We start from the raw sequence: 16,747 nt of genomic DNA on the forward strand, positions 1-16,747 counted from the left end.
TGCCAGCTCTCTCTTGCACCTCGTACCCTTTATCTTGTTCAATCTTTCAGTCGCTCCTGAGTCCTGGATGGTGGAGCTGAGGCACAGAGAGGCGCACTCAATTTCCCCTCTGCCCCAGCTCAAGGCAGACTTGGGGTCTGAGCCCAGCACTGACAGCTTCCCCCGGGGGCTGCAGATCCAGGCTTAGGCGCACACAGGCCAGGGAGCTGCTGGCTCAGGCCTGTTAGGTTTTCTCAGAGCCCCAGTAACACTCTGATCCATTTTTATTCCCCATGTTCTGTGACTTGCATTAATTGACCGCTCGTTTAGGGCTTTTTTTTTTAATCCTGCAAAAATAGGTCAGAGATTTCTGGGCTTCATCTCCTCTCTTACTTATAAATTGCCTGGGCAACGGTAGGGAGGAGGTGGGTATATTAAGGAAGATGACATTTGTTCACTTCCGGGTTTGTACCACTCCCTCCTGCCTGCTGCAGTAGTCCTCAGAGCTAAATGGTGTTATCCCTTGGCGAGGAAAGGCCACCTGCCAGAGCTCACAGATAGCCAGTGTAGGGCCAGGACCCTGGTCCACCAGCCTCTGAGCCATCAGCCGCCGGTTGCCCCTTGCTCTGTTGCCAAAGACCCGCCAGGCTGCCGTCTCCTGGTTCTAGGAGTCTTGTGTTGCCACTGTCATTCCCTTACCTGTTCCTGACTCGCCTTGCTGCCTTTGCCACTCGAGCAGCCACTCGTTGGGGTTCGGATGCACACTTAGCATCTCTATGAGGCCGCCGGGGTGCCACAGAGGAGGCCTGCTACAAGGGGTCCCCAAGGTGGGTGCAGAGCTCCGAGCCCTGCCCAAGCAGCACCAGCCGCCTCCAGAGAGGAGACCCAAGACCAGGGCAGCGGTGGCTGAGGCTGGAGGCTCCATGAAAATGGCCATGACTCCCAGCTAAGTCTCCCCTGCTGCCTCTGACCATGGTGTCATTAACTCTGCCTATAGCTCCACTCTTCTAAGAGCTTTGGAGTGAAATCCATAAAATGAGGGTGATCGTAGTACCTCAGTCACAGCACATCCAGGAGATTTGAGTTTTGTCTGTAATGAACTCAGCCTGCCCTAGAGGGAGCTCTCCATCAATTTTGCCCTGTTTTGGGTAATTTTGGTTGATTAATTTGAAAGGCATAGTGTCAGAGGGAGAGGGGGAAAGGGTTTCTTCTGTCTGCTGGTTCATTCCCGACATGGCCCCAACTGCTGGGGCTTGGCCAGGCTGAAGCTGGGAGCCTGGAACTCCATCTGGGTCTCCACGTGCATGGCAGGAGCCAAGCACATGAGCTATCATTCGTCGCTTTCCCAGGCACATAAGCAGTAAACTGAACCAAAAGCGAAGCAGTCAGGACTGGAACTGACCTTCCAATATAGAATGTCAGCATTGCAGGTAGCGGCTTAACCTCCTGCACCACAACGCTGACCCCTCTGCTTTTGTTTGGATTATCTGTTGTTGTGCAGTGGCTCCAATACCCCATGTTAACAGCAGGCACAGCGCCTTGCTACTACATGTAGGGACATTGGCTGCCAGGGTTCTGCTTGGGGCTGGGATATCCAAGGTGGCCTCTGGCTGTTGGCCGAGCACCGTGGGCTCAGCTCTGCAGGATCTTTCTTTCCATGCAGTCACTCACCATCACTCCGTGGTTTATCCCCATCTTCTCGACACAGCTGCTGGCTACTCAGAGGGCAAAGCTGAAGCCAAACGACTCCTGGGGCCACACCCGGAACTTCACGATGTTGCTTCCAGGAACGAGGCAACAGGGCCCCCTTTCTTTGCTCAGGGCTAGTTAGGAAATATTTCAGGCTTATCCTAAACCAAAATTTTAGATTTTGCCAAGTGGCAAAAATGAACAACTGTTGTTGTCAAAACACTAAAATGAGGGGATGTCAAAAGTTTGCAAAATCAGATTAAGAATTAAGTTTATTTTGGTGCAAAGAAATTTTGAAATTCAAAATAAAAAAAAATTGTGAAAACTGTGTGTTATGAAAAATCTATGCACAGATCTCAATTTTTTGGCAGTAAAATGAATTTATGTTTTAATTCCATCTTCCATGAACTTTTTGAAGTACACTCGTGTAGTCTTTTTTTTACATTTTTCGTCTTGCATTTACAAGTATGAAACTCAGCTTGGCTCACAGGCTGGCCGGAAGCAGCAGGCGAGCTGTACTGGGCCTGCAGGCTAGAGTCTGCCGTCCCCTCGGCTTCCCCTAGAGGGACTGCGGTCTGCAGGGACCCAAGGGACGTGCCCACTGGGAGTCCGTGCCCAGCCCCTTCTAGACAATGATCTGAGAATCCCCCAGGCTCTGTGTGGGTCTCCCTCCCCGAGCCATTCTTCCAAGGGACACCACACTGCTGCCATGTGCCCTTGTGTCCCCCTAGAGAGGCCAGCAGACCTCTCTCTGCAGGAGGCCATTGGGTAGAGTTCTGACCCGCAGGCTGGGTCATCTCTCTGTAACTCTGAATTTCAAATAAATATTTTTTAAAAAAGGTAAGTAGGGGCCGGCACCATGGCTCACTTGGTTAATCCTCCGCCTGCGGTGCTGGCTTCCCATATGGGCACCAGGTTCTAGTCCCGGTTGCCCCTCTTCCAGTCCAGCTCTCTGCTGTAGCCCGGGAAGGCAGTGGAGGATGGCCCAAGTGCTTGGGCCCTGCACCCGCAAGGGAGACCAGGAGGAAGCACCTGGCTCCTGGCTTTGGATCAGCGCGGCGTGCCGGCCGCAGCAGCTATTGGAAGGTGAACCAACGGTAAAAGGAAGACCTTGCTCTCTCTCTGTCTCTCTCACTGTCCACTCTGCCTGTCAAAAAAAAAAAAAAAAAAGAGGACCCAAATTACCAATATCTGAAGTGGAAGAGAGGACATCACTACAGATCTCATGGCCATTGAAAGGATATTAGATACTGTGAACAATTCTGTGCCCAGAAATTGGATGAAATGGGCTAATTCCTGCAGACACAACCTGCCCAGACTCAACAAGAAGTTGACAGTCTGAATTGGCCAATATCTATTATTACAGATATTGAACCTATCATTGATAACTTTCCAAAATGCAATGCATCATGCCCAGGTGAGCTCATTGGTAGATTCTTTTTTTTTTTTTTTTTGACAGGCAGAGTGGATAGAGAGAGAGAGACAGAGAGAAAGGTCTTCCTTTTTGCCGTTGGTTCACTCTCCAATGGCTGCTGCGGCCAGCACATCTCGCTGATCTGAAGCCAGGAGCCAGGTGCTTCTCCTGGTCTCCCATGTGGGTGCAGGGCCCAAGGACTTGGGCCATCCTCCACTGCCTTCCCGGGCCATAGCAGAGAGCTGGCCTGGAAGAGGGGCAACCGGGACAGAATCTGGCGCCCCAACCGGGACTAGAACCCGGTGTGCTGGCACCGCAAGGCGGAGGATTAACCTGTAAAGCCACGGCGCCGGCCAGTGGTAGATTCTAACAAGGAAAAAAGTACACCAATCCTCTGCCATTTCTTTCAGAAGCCAAAATGTTAGGACGGCATCCTCACATTCTCTAAGGCCGGCACTACCCTGATACCAAGACCTGACAGCCATCGCAAGAAAAGAAACCACAGCCCGATGCCCATCATGAACACAGATGCAAAAACCTTTACCAAAATACTAACAGCTCTAGTGATGTATAAAAAGCATCAGTTCCAATTTAAGCTGGTATTAATAATTCCAAATCCTTCTTGGTAACATCTGGCCTTCTTCTGACCTTGTACTTGAGTTGTTCTGCTGTTTCTTTTCCTTTCTATTAGGATAATAGGGATAACTAGGGGAGGGAGAGAAGGCAGCTGCTACAAACAAGTTTAAAAGCACATTTGCAGCCGGCGCCGCGGCTCAATAGGCTAATCCTCCGCCTTGCGGCGCCGGCACACTGGGTTCTAGTCCTGGTCGGGGCACCGATCCTGTCCCGGTTGCCCCTCTTCCAGGCCAGCTCTCTGCTGTGGCTCGGGAGTACAGTGGAGGATGGCCCAAGTCCTTGGGCCTTGCACCCTATGGGAGACCAGGAGAAGCACCTGGCTCCTGGCTTCGGATCAGCGCGGTGTGCCAGCCACAGCGCGCCGGCCATGGTGGCCATTGGAGGGTGAACCAATGGCAAAGGAAGACCTTTCTCTCTGTCTCTCTCTCTCACTGTCCACTCTGCCTGTCAAAAAAATAAAACAAAAACAAAACAAAAAATTACATTTGCTTGTCCTATTATCATTCAAGAAATCATTTTCTTTTCTCTCTAGTCTGAGACAGAGCCGCGATTTTCGTCTAAGCAGATAACGTGTAGCTTGGGCTCCAGGCTTTTCAAGTTTCTTGCGGTAATGTTCTTCTGTGATGCATTTTCTTCAGAGACTTCAGACATTGCAGAAATCCCCCTTGGGCTGCACTAAGGCCCTTGGTCTTAGATACCACGTTTGCACGCCTTTATCCATCGTGTGTCTGTCCCCAGTGTCTAGCAGAAGGCCTGGCCCGTGGAATTACCCAGCCAGAAACAGTGGCAGGGAGGAGACAGGGAGAAGAGCGAGTGTTCATATACAAGGAGGAAAGAGACCTCGAGTCTTGCTGCTCTGATGACATCCACCAAGTGGGTGGAGTTGTTCATCCTTCATTCACTTCTGTGCCCAGTTCTTAACACGACGCCCAGCACAGAATAAGCTTAATGGGCAATTTAAGGTCGACTAGGAATTTCCAGATGCCAACAATCATTTCAAGGCGTTTAATAGAGATTTTTAAAATATTTATTTATTTATTTGAAAGTCAGAGTTGCACACAGAGAAAAGGAGAGGTCTTCCATCCGCTGGTTCACTCCCCAGTTGGCTGCAATGGCCAGAGCTGCAATGATCCAAAGCCAGGAGCCAGGAGCTTCTTCCAGGTCTCCCACTCGGATTGGGGCCCAAGGACTTGGGCCATCTTCTACTGCTTTCCTAGGCCATAGCAGAGAGCTGGATTGGAAATGGAGCAGCCAGGACTCGAACCGGTGCCCATATGGGATGCTGGCAATGTAGGCGGTGGCTTTACCCACTACATCACAGCACCAGCCCCGTTTAATAGAGATTTTTAACATTAGCTCTCATGCCAAAATGTTTCCTCTTCCCTTGATTTCATTCATTACCTTGGGTAACTTCCACCCACCTGCCCTGCCTGGGAGTCAGTTACTTCTGATGTTAGTATGGAATTCCATAATGTACATATGCATGTTCCACTTACCTACATAAGCCCATTTTAATACACTGAATGCCGTTTAGTCGCCCCACTACCTACTTGCCAGATGGTTGCTGCAGTCCCAATATCACGGATGAGGGAATGGAAGCTCAGAGAGGCTGTGCCACTTACCTGAGGTCACACAGCACTTGAGTGCATTTGTGCTTGGAAGCCTCTCACCACGGTATGCTTCCCACTTGGTATTCCTGCCTTGGACACATTGTCCCAGTGGAATTCAGCTGGGGAGCATCTGGAGTGAGAACCGTGGTGCTTCTTGGTTATCACACTCTGGTCTCAGGCCTGGTTCTGTAGGAAGAGGACACAGTCAGGTGACCTGAGACCTCTCTGTACGTGGCCTTGCCACCTACCAGCCTGGTGACCTGGAGCAAGCCGCGTTGCCACGCGGTACCTCGGGTTCCTTTTCAGAACCCTGAGGACAGTTTTTCTAAACCACCTCCACGGCCACGTGCACTCTGAGAATTCCTGAGCGCTCTGCCGATTCTGCACCTAGGGCTAGGCAGTGCCTGCAGGTGGGGCTCGGGTCACGGCCCCTGGTTCCTCGAGTCTGCCCTGTGCTGCGTGAGGTCCCAGTGCTGGGTGCTGGTGGGGACTTGGGGTTGAGTGGGGGCAGAGAAGCAGCCTTTCTAACAACAGCACCACGCTGCCTGAGCTGTGGGCCCCAGTGGCGGGAGCAGAGGAGGAGTTATGAACACAGATCCCAGCTGTCTGTCCGTGTAGAACTCCCAGCAAACCCTTCAGCCTGTCTTCTCTCCTCCCAAGTGGCACTGTTTGGGCACATCAGACGGTCATAAACAAACCCTGTGCTGTGTTCCAGCCTCGGAAATTGATGGCGTCTTCCAGAACAGTCAAAATTTCTGCATCAAATTTTTTTTTTTTTTTTGACAGGCAGAGTGGACAGAGAGAGAGACAGAGAGAAAGGTCTTCCTTTGCCATTGGTTCACCCTCCAATGGCTGCTGTGGCCGGTGCACTGCGGCCGGCGCACCGCGCTGATCCGAAGCCAGGAGCCAGGTGCAGGGCCCAAGCACTTGGGCCACCCTCCACTGCACTCCCGGGCCACAGCAGAGAGCTGGCCTGGAAGAGGGGCAACCGGGATAGAATCTGGCACCCCGACCGGGACTAGAACCTGGTGTGCCGGCGCTGCTAGGTGGAGGATTAGCCTGTTGAGCCACGGCGCCGGCTTAATGTTTGTATTTTTGAAGAAAGAAGAGAATATTCTTTGTTTCCCTGAGACCGTAGAAGGACTTGAGCATGTTGGATGCGCAAAGGCCGTTATTTTGTAATGTCAGCTGGGAGAGAGCCTTCTTTGGTCAGCTCACTTGTTTAAGGGTGTCCCCCGGAAGCGTGGGTGAAGAGCTATAACACACAGTGAAGGGCGGACGGGGCCGACGTCGGGCCACAGCGGGCTAATCTGCCATTTGCAATGCCAGCATCCCATATCACAGTAGCAGGTTGAATCCTAGCGGCTCTGCTTCTGATCCAGCTCCCTGCTCATTGCCTGGAAGGCAGCAGCCTTGCCACCCAGTAGAGTTCTGGATTCTTGGCTTCTGCCTGGCCCAGCCCCGGCCATTGCAGCCATTTGGGAAATGAACCAAGAGATGGCAGATCTCTCTTTCTGTCTCTCTCCCTCTCTGTCATTCTGCCTTTCAAGTAAATGAAATAAACTTTAGAAAAAAAGAAGAGGCCTTGGCCGGCGCCGTGGCTCAACAGGCTAATCCTCCGCCTAGCGGCACCGGCACACCGGGTTCTAGTCCCGGTCGGGGCACTGGATTCTGTCCCAGTTGCCCCTCTTCCAGTCCAGCTCTCTGCTATGGCCCGGGAGTACAGTGGAGGATGGCCCAAGTTCTTGGGCCCTGCACCTGCATGGGAGACCAGGAGGAAGCACCTGGCTCCTGCCTTCGGATCAGCGCGGTGTGCTGGCCGCAGCACGCCAGCTGCAGCGGGCATTAGAGGGTGAACCAACGGCAAAGGAAGACCTTTCTCTCTGTCTCTCTCTCTCTCACTGTCCACTCTGCCTGTCAAAAATAAAAAAATAAAAAAATAAAGAGGCCAGCACTGCAGCTCACTAGGCTAATCCTCTACCTGCAGCACCGGCACCCCAGGTTCTAGTCCCGGTCAGGGCACTGGATTCTGTCCCGGTTGCACCTCTTCCAGTCCAGCTCTCTGCTGTGGCCCGGGAGTGCAGTGGAGGATGGCCCAAGTGCTTGGGCCCTGCACCCGCATGGGAGACCAGGAGGAAGCACCTGGCTCCTGGCTTCGGATCAGCGCGGTGCGCCGGCTGCAGTGTGCCTGCCGCAGTGGCCTCTGGGGGGGTGAACCAATGGCAAAGAAAGACCTTTCTCTCTGTCTCTCTCTCACTCTCCACTCTGCCTGTCAAGAGAAAAAAAGAAGAAGAAAAAGAAGAATGGAGAGCAGTTGAGGTGCAGCCAAGAAAATGAGAATGGGTCTGCATCCCCACAGCTGATGGTCTCACGACGTGAAGACAAAGGCTGAAGACCCAGAGTTGCCAAGTGAGCAGGCTCCCCGGCTTCCCTACTGTGCTCCTCCTGCCAAACACGTGAACCCCTTCTCATCAAGGCCCCTTCACCAGGCCAGTGCCCACCGTGGCTATCTGAGGAGCCACACGGAGCCCAGACCTTCAGGATAGATAAATGGTCCAAAGTGTGGATGCCAAAGCTGGACAGCCAGGTTTAAATGCCAGCTGTGCAGCGTACCGGCCGTGCGACCTTGGGCAAGCTGTGTGGCCTCTCATTCCCTCATCTTTGAAACAGTCTGGCAAGGGTTAACTGAGCTAAGTGAGCTGCACTCCCAGGTCTGTTCTGTCCAAAGTTGGAAAGTTTCTGAAGCCCCATCCACTCTGAGACCCTTGGAGTGTGTGGGATGGCAGAGGGCGGGAGGCTGGGTGGCCTTGGAGCGACCTCCCTGGAGCTGCTGTAGGCCTTTGGCCTGGTGAGAAATGAGAAACTGCCCTCTGGTCCCGTGCCCGGGGTTGGAAGGAAGCTCATTCACATCTCCCCTTCACAAGACAGGCAGCCATTGGTAGCATCCTGACACCCCCTGAGCAGTTGGCTCATGTAGGTATAATAATAAGGCTCATCGTGACAAACAGCAGTGAAACTGAATGGCACTGGCCCTGTCGGGCGTCCTTTTGAGGCCAAGTTCAACCTCCCATGCGCTGCGGGGAAGCCTGCCAGCTCCAATCCTTCTCGCCAAGGCAGCCTCTCCTTCTGTGAGCCGCTCTGTTGTGGGAAACCAATTCATCGTTGCCGTCGCTGGCCTGGAGCAGCGAGGCGGTCGGGCAGCTCCGTGCTCGGCTGCAAGCCCTCACTGGCCCACGAGCACCAGAGACGCCTGCCCCTGTCCCCAGTAGAGACGGGCTCAAGAGTCTCAGCATCCATTCCCTGGCCTTTGAACTTTGTCTTCAGCCTCAAGCTGCCTTCCCAGGCCAGTGAGAGTCGAGAACCAGAGTGGCTCAAGGAGCCTCTGGACCAGCACTGAGCAAGAGAAGAAAAACCGCATTCCCAACCAGTCTGTAGCACCCACAGCATTAAAAAAAGCCAAGGAATAGATGAAATCAGCTCCAGGAATGGCTCTTATTTAACCTGCTGTACCTAAAGCAGAAGTCATCCATGAACTGTGTTGCAATTTTGTTCTAAGTCTGCAAAGTCTGATGTATGTTTCACACCTGGAGCGCATGTCAGCGAGGACGGCCACGTTTCAAATGCCCAGGGCCCGCACGTGGCTGTTGGCTACATACTGGGCAGTGTGGGGCAGAGGTGATAGAGCGACCTCCTAAGTGGTGTGCACCTGACCGTGTATCTCCAGCACCGTGGTCCTTTCGCCCAGAGGTTTTGGCTGATGGGAGATATTTACAAGCAGCTGGTCATTGAGGGCATGCATGCTTTCTGCTGAAGGTGAATCTAACGGAACCTAGAAGCTGCACCGTCCACCCCGTACCAGACCTTTGGAAACCCCCGTTTCATCTGGCGTCACACCGAGGGGACCGATTATGAACTTCCCCGGGAAACGTCATCTGGTGAGATTCGGAATGCCATCCCGTCGTTCTGGTTGGAGGCACTGTGGTGTCAGAGTGGCTTTGTCACCTCGGTCCAGTGGCTGAGCGGATCCTTTTGGCTTTTAAAAGAAGACGCCCTCCAGGCAGCCCTGGCTTGTAGGGTTTGGGAATCATTGACCGGAAGCAGGGTGCCCACTCCCTTGCCTCTGACAGCTTTTCAGACCTGGGCAACGTGCTCTCCACTGCGTGCAGGAGAGGGATGGGAAAGCCGCCTGGATGTTTGTGGGTAGAGACAGAAAATAAAGCCATGACCGAGCCTCCGCCTGATAATTCACCCAGAAACACCGAAGCTTCGGCTCTGCCTGTGTTCAGAACCAGTTGATCGGGGCCGGTGCTGTGGCCCAGCAGGTTAAGCTGCCTCTTGCAATGCTAGCGTCTCATACAAGAGCACCAACTCAAGTCCCGGCTGCTCCTCTTCTGCTCCAGCTCTCTGCTATGACCTGGGAAAGCAGTAGAAGATGGCCCAGGTCCTTGGGCCCCTGCACCCACGTGGGAGACCCGGCTCCTGGCTCCTGGCTTCGGATCAGCCCAGCTTCTGCTGTTGCAGCCAATTGGGGAGTGAACGAGTGGATGGAAGGCCTTTCTCTCTGTTTCTCCCTCTCAATGTAACTCTACCTCTCAAATAAATAAAATCTTTTAAAAAATTGAAACACTATACATTGCAAATAGGTTGCAAGGACTGGCTTTATTTGAATACTTTTGAAATATAGTTACATGCAGCAAAATCCTTGCGCACTCATCTTTCCCTGAAGAGCACATTTCAAAGTATTGTGTAGAAATGAGGATGTTTCGCCGTGAGTGCCTTGTCTCTCGTGTTTCCCCCATGCACGCCCTCCTGTCTAGCTGAGGACAGTCTGACTAACCACGGTAGCTTTATGCTGCCTGAACGCTGTAAGTCACCCCCTTTGCTGACTGCATCATCCTCTTGTTGGTCCTCTCAGTTTCTTTTTTCAGTTGATTGACTCGGATCAAGAGTCAGGCAAAGTCCCAATATTGCATCCGGGCCTTCTATCCTGCATCTTTTCAGAACACGCTAGGACCCCATTCAACAGACTGAGTGTGCCTCCCTGAGCCTTTATGTGCAACGCAAGGAAACTAGAGTTCTTACCCCGCCGTGCTTCCTGCTTTCATCCATCTCCATCGGTCCTCTTACGGCTTTTCATAACACTGCGCTTTGATGTTGGAGTTCGAGCATCCCATGCGTCAAACCCTAGTGCTGACCGACCCCTGGCATTTTCCGAAAAGTAAATGCCCCTCAGTGTGGAAACATTTTTCCCCAGTGAGAACAACTAAACCTACCTTCAGACCCGTGCCGTGGCACCCCCGCATGGATCCGGAAGCAGAGTCCCAGGACGGGTTGTTGGCAGTGAACCGCATGGTGGATGGCTCCCTGTGTGTCTGTCTCCCAGGGCCCCTTGCCTAGGCGTAGAAATCGAAGACAGAGCTTATGATGGCCTTGTCTGGATGAGCAGTGTATCAGTGCTCGCTGGACTCACCTGTCCCAACAGGAGCTGTGTGATTTACCTGTAGATGTAACCAACGTGTTTGTTTCCATGCAGATCATCGCTTATCAGCCGTACGGCAAATCCGTGGACTGGTGGGCCTACGGCGTCCTGCTGTATGAGATGCTGGCTGGGCAGGTAACGTTCACTGTGTTATCCTGTTTTTTTTTTTATTTGTTTTTTTTAAAAGATTTATTTATTTTATTTGAAAGAGAGAGAGAGAGGAAGAGAGATAGGGAGAGAGAGGTCTTCTATCCACTGGTTCACTCCCTAGAGGGCCGCAACATCTAGAGGCACACTGATCCAGAGCCAGGAGCTTCTTCTGGGTCTCCCACATGGGTACAGGAGCCCAAGGACTTGGGCCGCCTTCTGCTGCTTTCCCAGGCCACAGCAGAGAGCTGGATGGGAAGTGGAGCAGCTGGGACTCGAACCATTGCCCATATGGGATGTCGGCACTGCAGGCGGCAGCTTTACCCGCTACGCCACAGTGCCAGCCCCTCACTGTGCTTTTGTGTGTGTTGATTGCTGGGTCATGTGAGTTCTTCCGCTCTTCTGGGGCAGTGAGCACCAGACCCGGCAGTGTAGCACGGCTGGTGGAGGAGGCAGAAATCCCCCTGGGAGTAGATTATGCCGGTAGGCGCGGACATGATCTGGTCACAGAAGCTCCCAGGTTGAAAGCCACATCCGGCGCGTCGACACTGCACACATGCCCCCTGGGTTGCTGACGGCCCTGGCCACTGTCAGTTTCCAGTGTCTCCCAGCCCGGGGCTGGGTGGTGGCTCCCTGCAGTCTGCCTGCACATTTGCCCCAGCTCCTGCCCGGGTACAGCACTGATATTATTATTATTACTTAAGGACGAGGACTGTTAAACTGAAGAAGTGTTTTAATAGCTTCTCCCACCTCCTCTTATCTCACCCTTGGCGATGCGCTGTAATTTTCACAGCTGAACTTCCTGCTAAGAACAGGAAAATTAGGCTTCTCTTAGGATGTGACTTCTAAGATAAGCACGTGTGTTATTGCCTAACACCTTGTGACACAGTGGCATTTGTAATGGTGCACACAGACAGCCCCCAGATCCCAGTGGCTTATTTTTATTTATTTATTTATTTTTTTGACAGGCAGAATGGATAGTGAGAGAGAGAGACAGACAGGTCTTCCTTTTTGCCGTTGGTTCACCCTCCAATGGCCGCTGCAGCCGGCGCGTCGCGCTGATCCGAAGCCAGGAGCCAGGTGTTTCTCCTGGTCTCCCATGGGGTGCAGGGCCCAAGGACTTGGGCCATCCTCCACTGCCTTCCCGGGCCATAGCAGAGAGCTGGCCTGGAAGAGGGGCAACCGGGACAGAATCCGGCGCCCCAACCGGGACTAGAACCCGGTGTGCCGGCGCCACAAGGCAGAGGATTAGCCTGTTAAGCCACGGTGCCAGCCCCTCAGTGGCTTACTAACAAAAAGCACAGATCTATTTCACATTGCCCGCATAGTCCTGCGTGGCAGAGGGCGGGAGGCCCACCCACCTGGTGGTCCGAGAAGCCGGGTTCTCCCACCATCTTTCTCCCCACTGACTCCCCACCTTTCAGCCACCTGGGAGACGGGAGAGTCGCACTGAATGCTTTAGGGGCCAGGCCTTCAAGTGGCTTTGTCACTCCTGCCTGCCTTCCCCTGGCACCCTGGCCTCACAAGACCCAGGAGGGCCGAGCCCATCTCGGCGCTCGGCCAGAGGGGGCGGGTTTGGCAAGCACCTGGCTGACCTCTGCCTTTAGACCCAAGCATGAGCCCATCCTGGGTAGCGTCTTATAATTCCTTGCACATGAACGCAAGTGCCAGGGGCGGGGGTTAACTCTCCTTAGCCAAGAGCCTGAGCAAACGATGATGGAAAGAGGCGCCCAGGTGAGCTGCAGAGCTGCGCCCAATGTAGTCTATCTCCAGGGAGAAGCCACCCTCTCCACATGTCCCAGCTGCTGGTCGTTCATCCACACGTATCGGTGGACACTCTCTGTGTGCACAGAAAGAAAAAACACCTTTATGCCCATGAAGCTTGCAGAAGAGAGTGACGAGAGACTAGTCAGATAATGGAAATATTTGATAGTGATATGGTAAAGAAGAAAAGAAAGGTATAATGCAAACAAAGAAGAGAGTGCTGGGGTGGCATGGAAGTGTTAGCTAGCATGGTCAGAAAGAACAACATAGAATAGAAAGTTAGGACTGGGAGAGAGGGAGGAGATGTCTGTGTGCATAGCTGGAGGTGGAGTATCCAGGCAGGGGGACAGCAAGTGCAAAGGCCCTGAGGTTGCAGGATGTGGCTATGACTAACAAATGGCGAGGAAGCCGGCAGTGTGGCTGGAGCAGAGTGGGCTGCAGCGGGGGGAGGAGGCGCCGTGGCCATGAGAGTGTGGAGGTCATCGCACGGCTCTGGCTTTCGCTCCGGCATGGGAAGCCGTCCTCGACCTCGCCCACGTGTCTCTCGCACTGTGTCCTAGCCCTCTTAGATGCTGACCCTGTCTGACGTTGCAAGCTCTGAAGTTCTAGCCCGCGTTTGATCACCGGTTCTCGGTGCCGTAAGACTCGGTTGGTAACAGAAGACTCATTGGTTCGCCTGTGATGTGTCTTGATTCTGTCTCCCGCTCTAGGCATTCTCAGTAGGCCCCATGTCTCATTGTGGAAACACAGAAAGTCAGGTCACAGGCAGCCACTGGGGAATCTCAGATTCCCACGTCCACGTTCATTTCGCCTCTCTAAAGTTTTAATAATAAACTTTGACTCTGACCAGCCCCTAGGGAGCCAGGTTGCTCCTGAAGGCACCCAAAGGCACGTTCCCTTCCTCGATCCACTGAACGTTCGGCTTTGAGCCCAGCCAACAAGCCCTGCGTTCACAACCAGGCTCTTTTCCTGCACCACCAAGTGTCGCAGGTCAGACGGAGTCGCGGTCGACGTGACGTGTGGGGACAGGGGCGGACTCTCTCCTGGCAGCAGGAGGCTGGACCTGCAGCCGAGACCCCTCCCTCCCCGGGCTGGCTTCCCTCCTCTCCCCGCCCTGCCAGGACCCTGTCCCCAAGGGCGAGCTCGGGAAAGCTCCGCTGTGCCAGGGGAGTCCCCAGGGTGCATTCTGAAGTCCTGCCTCCCCCAGGCCTCGATTTCCAAGCCTTAGTTGAAGTCTGCCTCCTTCGCTCGAGCCCCCACGGAGCACTGGGCTCCTGCTCCACGCCACAAACACCTGACCTCTTCCATCATTTCCCGTCCTGCTTCTCAGAGCCGGTTAGCCTGCCCTGTGTGCCTCCCTGCAGGCCAAGGTGATCTCTATTAAAAACAGTCACAATCTTCAAAACCGCCACCCGCAGCGCATGCCGCCTTCCCGTGCTGTGTCCGACCCTGACCGCGGCCTCTGTGGGTCCGAATCTTCACCTGGCCGTGCGGAGCCCCTTCCTCGTCTTCCTCTCTGACCCCTCAGTGCAGAGGGAGATGGATTCCTGGGCTGTGAGTTGACCCAGGGAGGATGAGGAAGGCTCTGAGGGTGCCCCGCTGTGCCCCGCGGAGCTGCAGGGGCCTCAGAGGCCGAGCACAGGGAGTAGAGGCCATCGCTGAAACGTAGCATGGATTAAGAAGCCGGCCACGGGGTCGGGGTCTAAGGTTGTCCTCTGCCATTCACAGGAGGTGGAAGGTGAGCAGGAAAACCAATCGTTGCCCGCAGTGTCGATCGTTGCCAGGGGGCAGCCAGGTGTAGAGCCCGGGTCTTTATTCAGTTCCTGGTTGCTTGACACAGGAGATGACTTTGGGGGTGTAATGAGTACGTCCCCAGCACTCTGATGTGCATGGGGTGGCTCCAAGTGCCCATGGCACTCACCCTGAAGGGACCAGCGCCCTCCTCGTTAAGTCCTGGCCGCCAGGGTTATTTGTGCTTGGTCTTTGCTCCTGATGAACCAGTGAGGGCTCCTTCCTCTCAGTAACTGCAGCTTCCGCCTGAGTGGCCCGCAGCTGCTCCCCCACCCCCGTCCCAGCGGGGCCCGCTTACTTGTGACTTGCAAAGTGTTTGCACAGGGCTGAAGCAGCACCCCTCTTTTGTCTGTTTCAAATGCGCGTTACATATCGCAGGGTGCGATGGTGGCTACAGGCTACAACCCGTGCAGCAAATGTTTGCACCAACCCAAGACTTGCTAACAGGTGGCTTAGCGTGGAGCATTGAGCTCAGATTTGCAAAAATTAAAAAGTAGCCATGAGAACAGGGGAGAGAAGCCACGCCAGAATGCCATGTCCTGAGTGTCTTAGCAACACATTACCCGCCCCAGGCCCCAGGCTAAGTAGCTGGCATTACTGGGAAGGAAAACGGGGATGGTTATAACCTGTCACCATTGGCTTGCTGCAGCAGCAAGGCCTGAGAGCCAGCAGCCACCTGGCATGAGCCATAAACAAGCTCGCACCTTGGACTGCGCCGTCCCACACCTTGGCCACCGTGCTTAGGGAGTCACTCAGAAGAGGAAGAAATGATACGGACACCATGATGTCTGCAGTGGCATTGGCTATTAGAACCCTGTGCCAGAGCCAGTGGTGACCGTGGAGGGATGAACCAGCCTGGGACCGTGTATCTCTTCAGTGGCTGCAGAGAAAAAAATGGATCAGGGAAAGACCAGGAACTGTCACTCACGCATCGCAATCTGAAAAGAGTGTAAGAAAGCCTGGGGGTCACGTACAGACGAGAGCAGCATTCGTGGTTAGGTAGAGGGGGCATGAGTGCCACTTTTGTGGGCCCCTTCCCCCCAGGATTACGTCATTTAAGACAGAACTCCAGGGGACGGTTCTGGACACGGTGGTTGCTACTGCTGTCCACCAAGTGCTCCTGGGCTTCATCCCTCTCAACACAGAGCAGGGTTGTTCTTCCTGGCACATGACCAGTTCTTTTTTATTATTATTTTATTTATTTGAAAGACAGAGTTATATACAGAGGTAGAGACAGAGAGAGCTCTTCCATCCACTGGTTTGCCACCCAAATAGCCACAATGACTGGGGCTGGGCCAGGCCAAAGCCAGGAGCCAGGAGCTTCTTCCAGGTCTCCCATGTGGGTGCAGGGGCCCAAGCACTCAGGCCATTCTCCGTGCTTTCCCAGGCCATACCAGAGAGCTGGATCGCAAGTGGAGCAGCTGGGACTCAAACTGGCACCCATATGGGATGCCGGTGCTGCAGACCGGGGCTTTAACCTGCTACGCCACAGCGCCGGTCCCCATGACCAGTTCTGAGCAATGAGAGCAAAGTGGAGGTGCCAGAGCGTTTAAGGGTCAGAGGAAGACAGCCCAGAGCTCCCGTGCCAGCCTGTGCCAGCAAGACCAGGGTGGCGGCTGCTCTGCCGGGGGACGTGTATGACTCTGTGTGGCTGTGCGGAGCAGACCCCTCTGCTGGCTCCCGGTGGACGTGTCGCAAGAAGCAAGAAGCAGGCTGTGTTGTCGTAAGCTCTGGAGATGCGCTCGGCTGTTCACTGCCGCGGCAGAACCTGGGTTGTTCCTGCAGTTAGGGTGTGGAGGGGTCCACATCTTGAGGTCAGCAGTCACAGAAGGACGTGCGATCCTCCCTGTGAAAACCCTGTGTGGTTTCCATAGTGCACATTTCCCAGGAGCGTTTGGAAGGCTTGTTTGTGATTAAAACAAGAGTGGTGTGGCTTCTGCCCGGGGCTGTGCACTCCCCCACCACCACCCACAGTCGGGGGCACCAGACACTCCCCATCCTCTGTGGCCTCTTCTCTGCAGTGTGTGGGTGTCCCGGGCACCAGCTTGCTCCTGGTGTCCATGGCGACACCGTGGCTGGCTGCCCCCGCCCCGCTCTGAGTCACTCTCAGCCGGCTAACCTGACTTCTCACCCAGGTACACACTCCCACCAAATTAAGCATCCTTCACACCAGGCCCTGACCCCCTGCAGAGAGGCCTGTTGGTTTCCATTTCTAGACAAAAAAAAAAGTAAGTGGCA

At 54.1% G+C, this 16,747-nt stretch overlaps 1 protein-coding gene across 3 annotated transcripts in view; it reads left to right on the top strand.

The window, feature by feature from the left end:
- Positions 1-16,747, top strand: part of PRKCA (protein kinase C alpha) — a 420,895-nt gene that overhangs the window by 388,270 nt on the left and 15,878 nt on the right. For all 3 annotated transcript variants that reach the window (XM_062175255.1, XM_062175253.1, XM_062175254.1), the window contains one exon: positions 10,862-10,942. In XM_062175255.1, the coding sequence (XP_062031239.1) occupies positions 10,862-10,942 (81 nt within the window). The remainder of the gene's footprint in view (positions 1-10,861; positions 10,943-16,747) is intronic.

Source organism: Lepus europaeus, chromosome 18 (genome assembly GCF_033115175.1).
Source record: "Lepus europaeus isolate LE1 chromosome 18, mLepTim1.pri, whole genome shotgun sequence".
Classification (NCBI taxonomy): domain Eukaryota; kingdom Metazoa; phylum Chordata; class Mammalia; order Lagomorpha; family Leporidae; genus Lepus; species Lepus europaeus.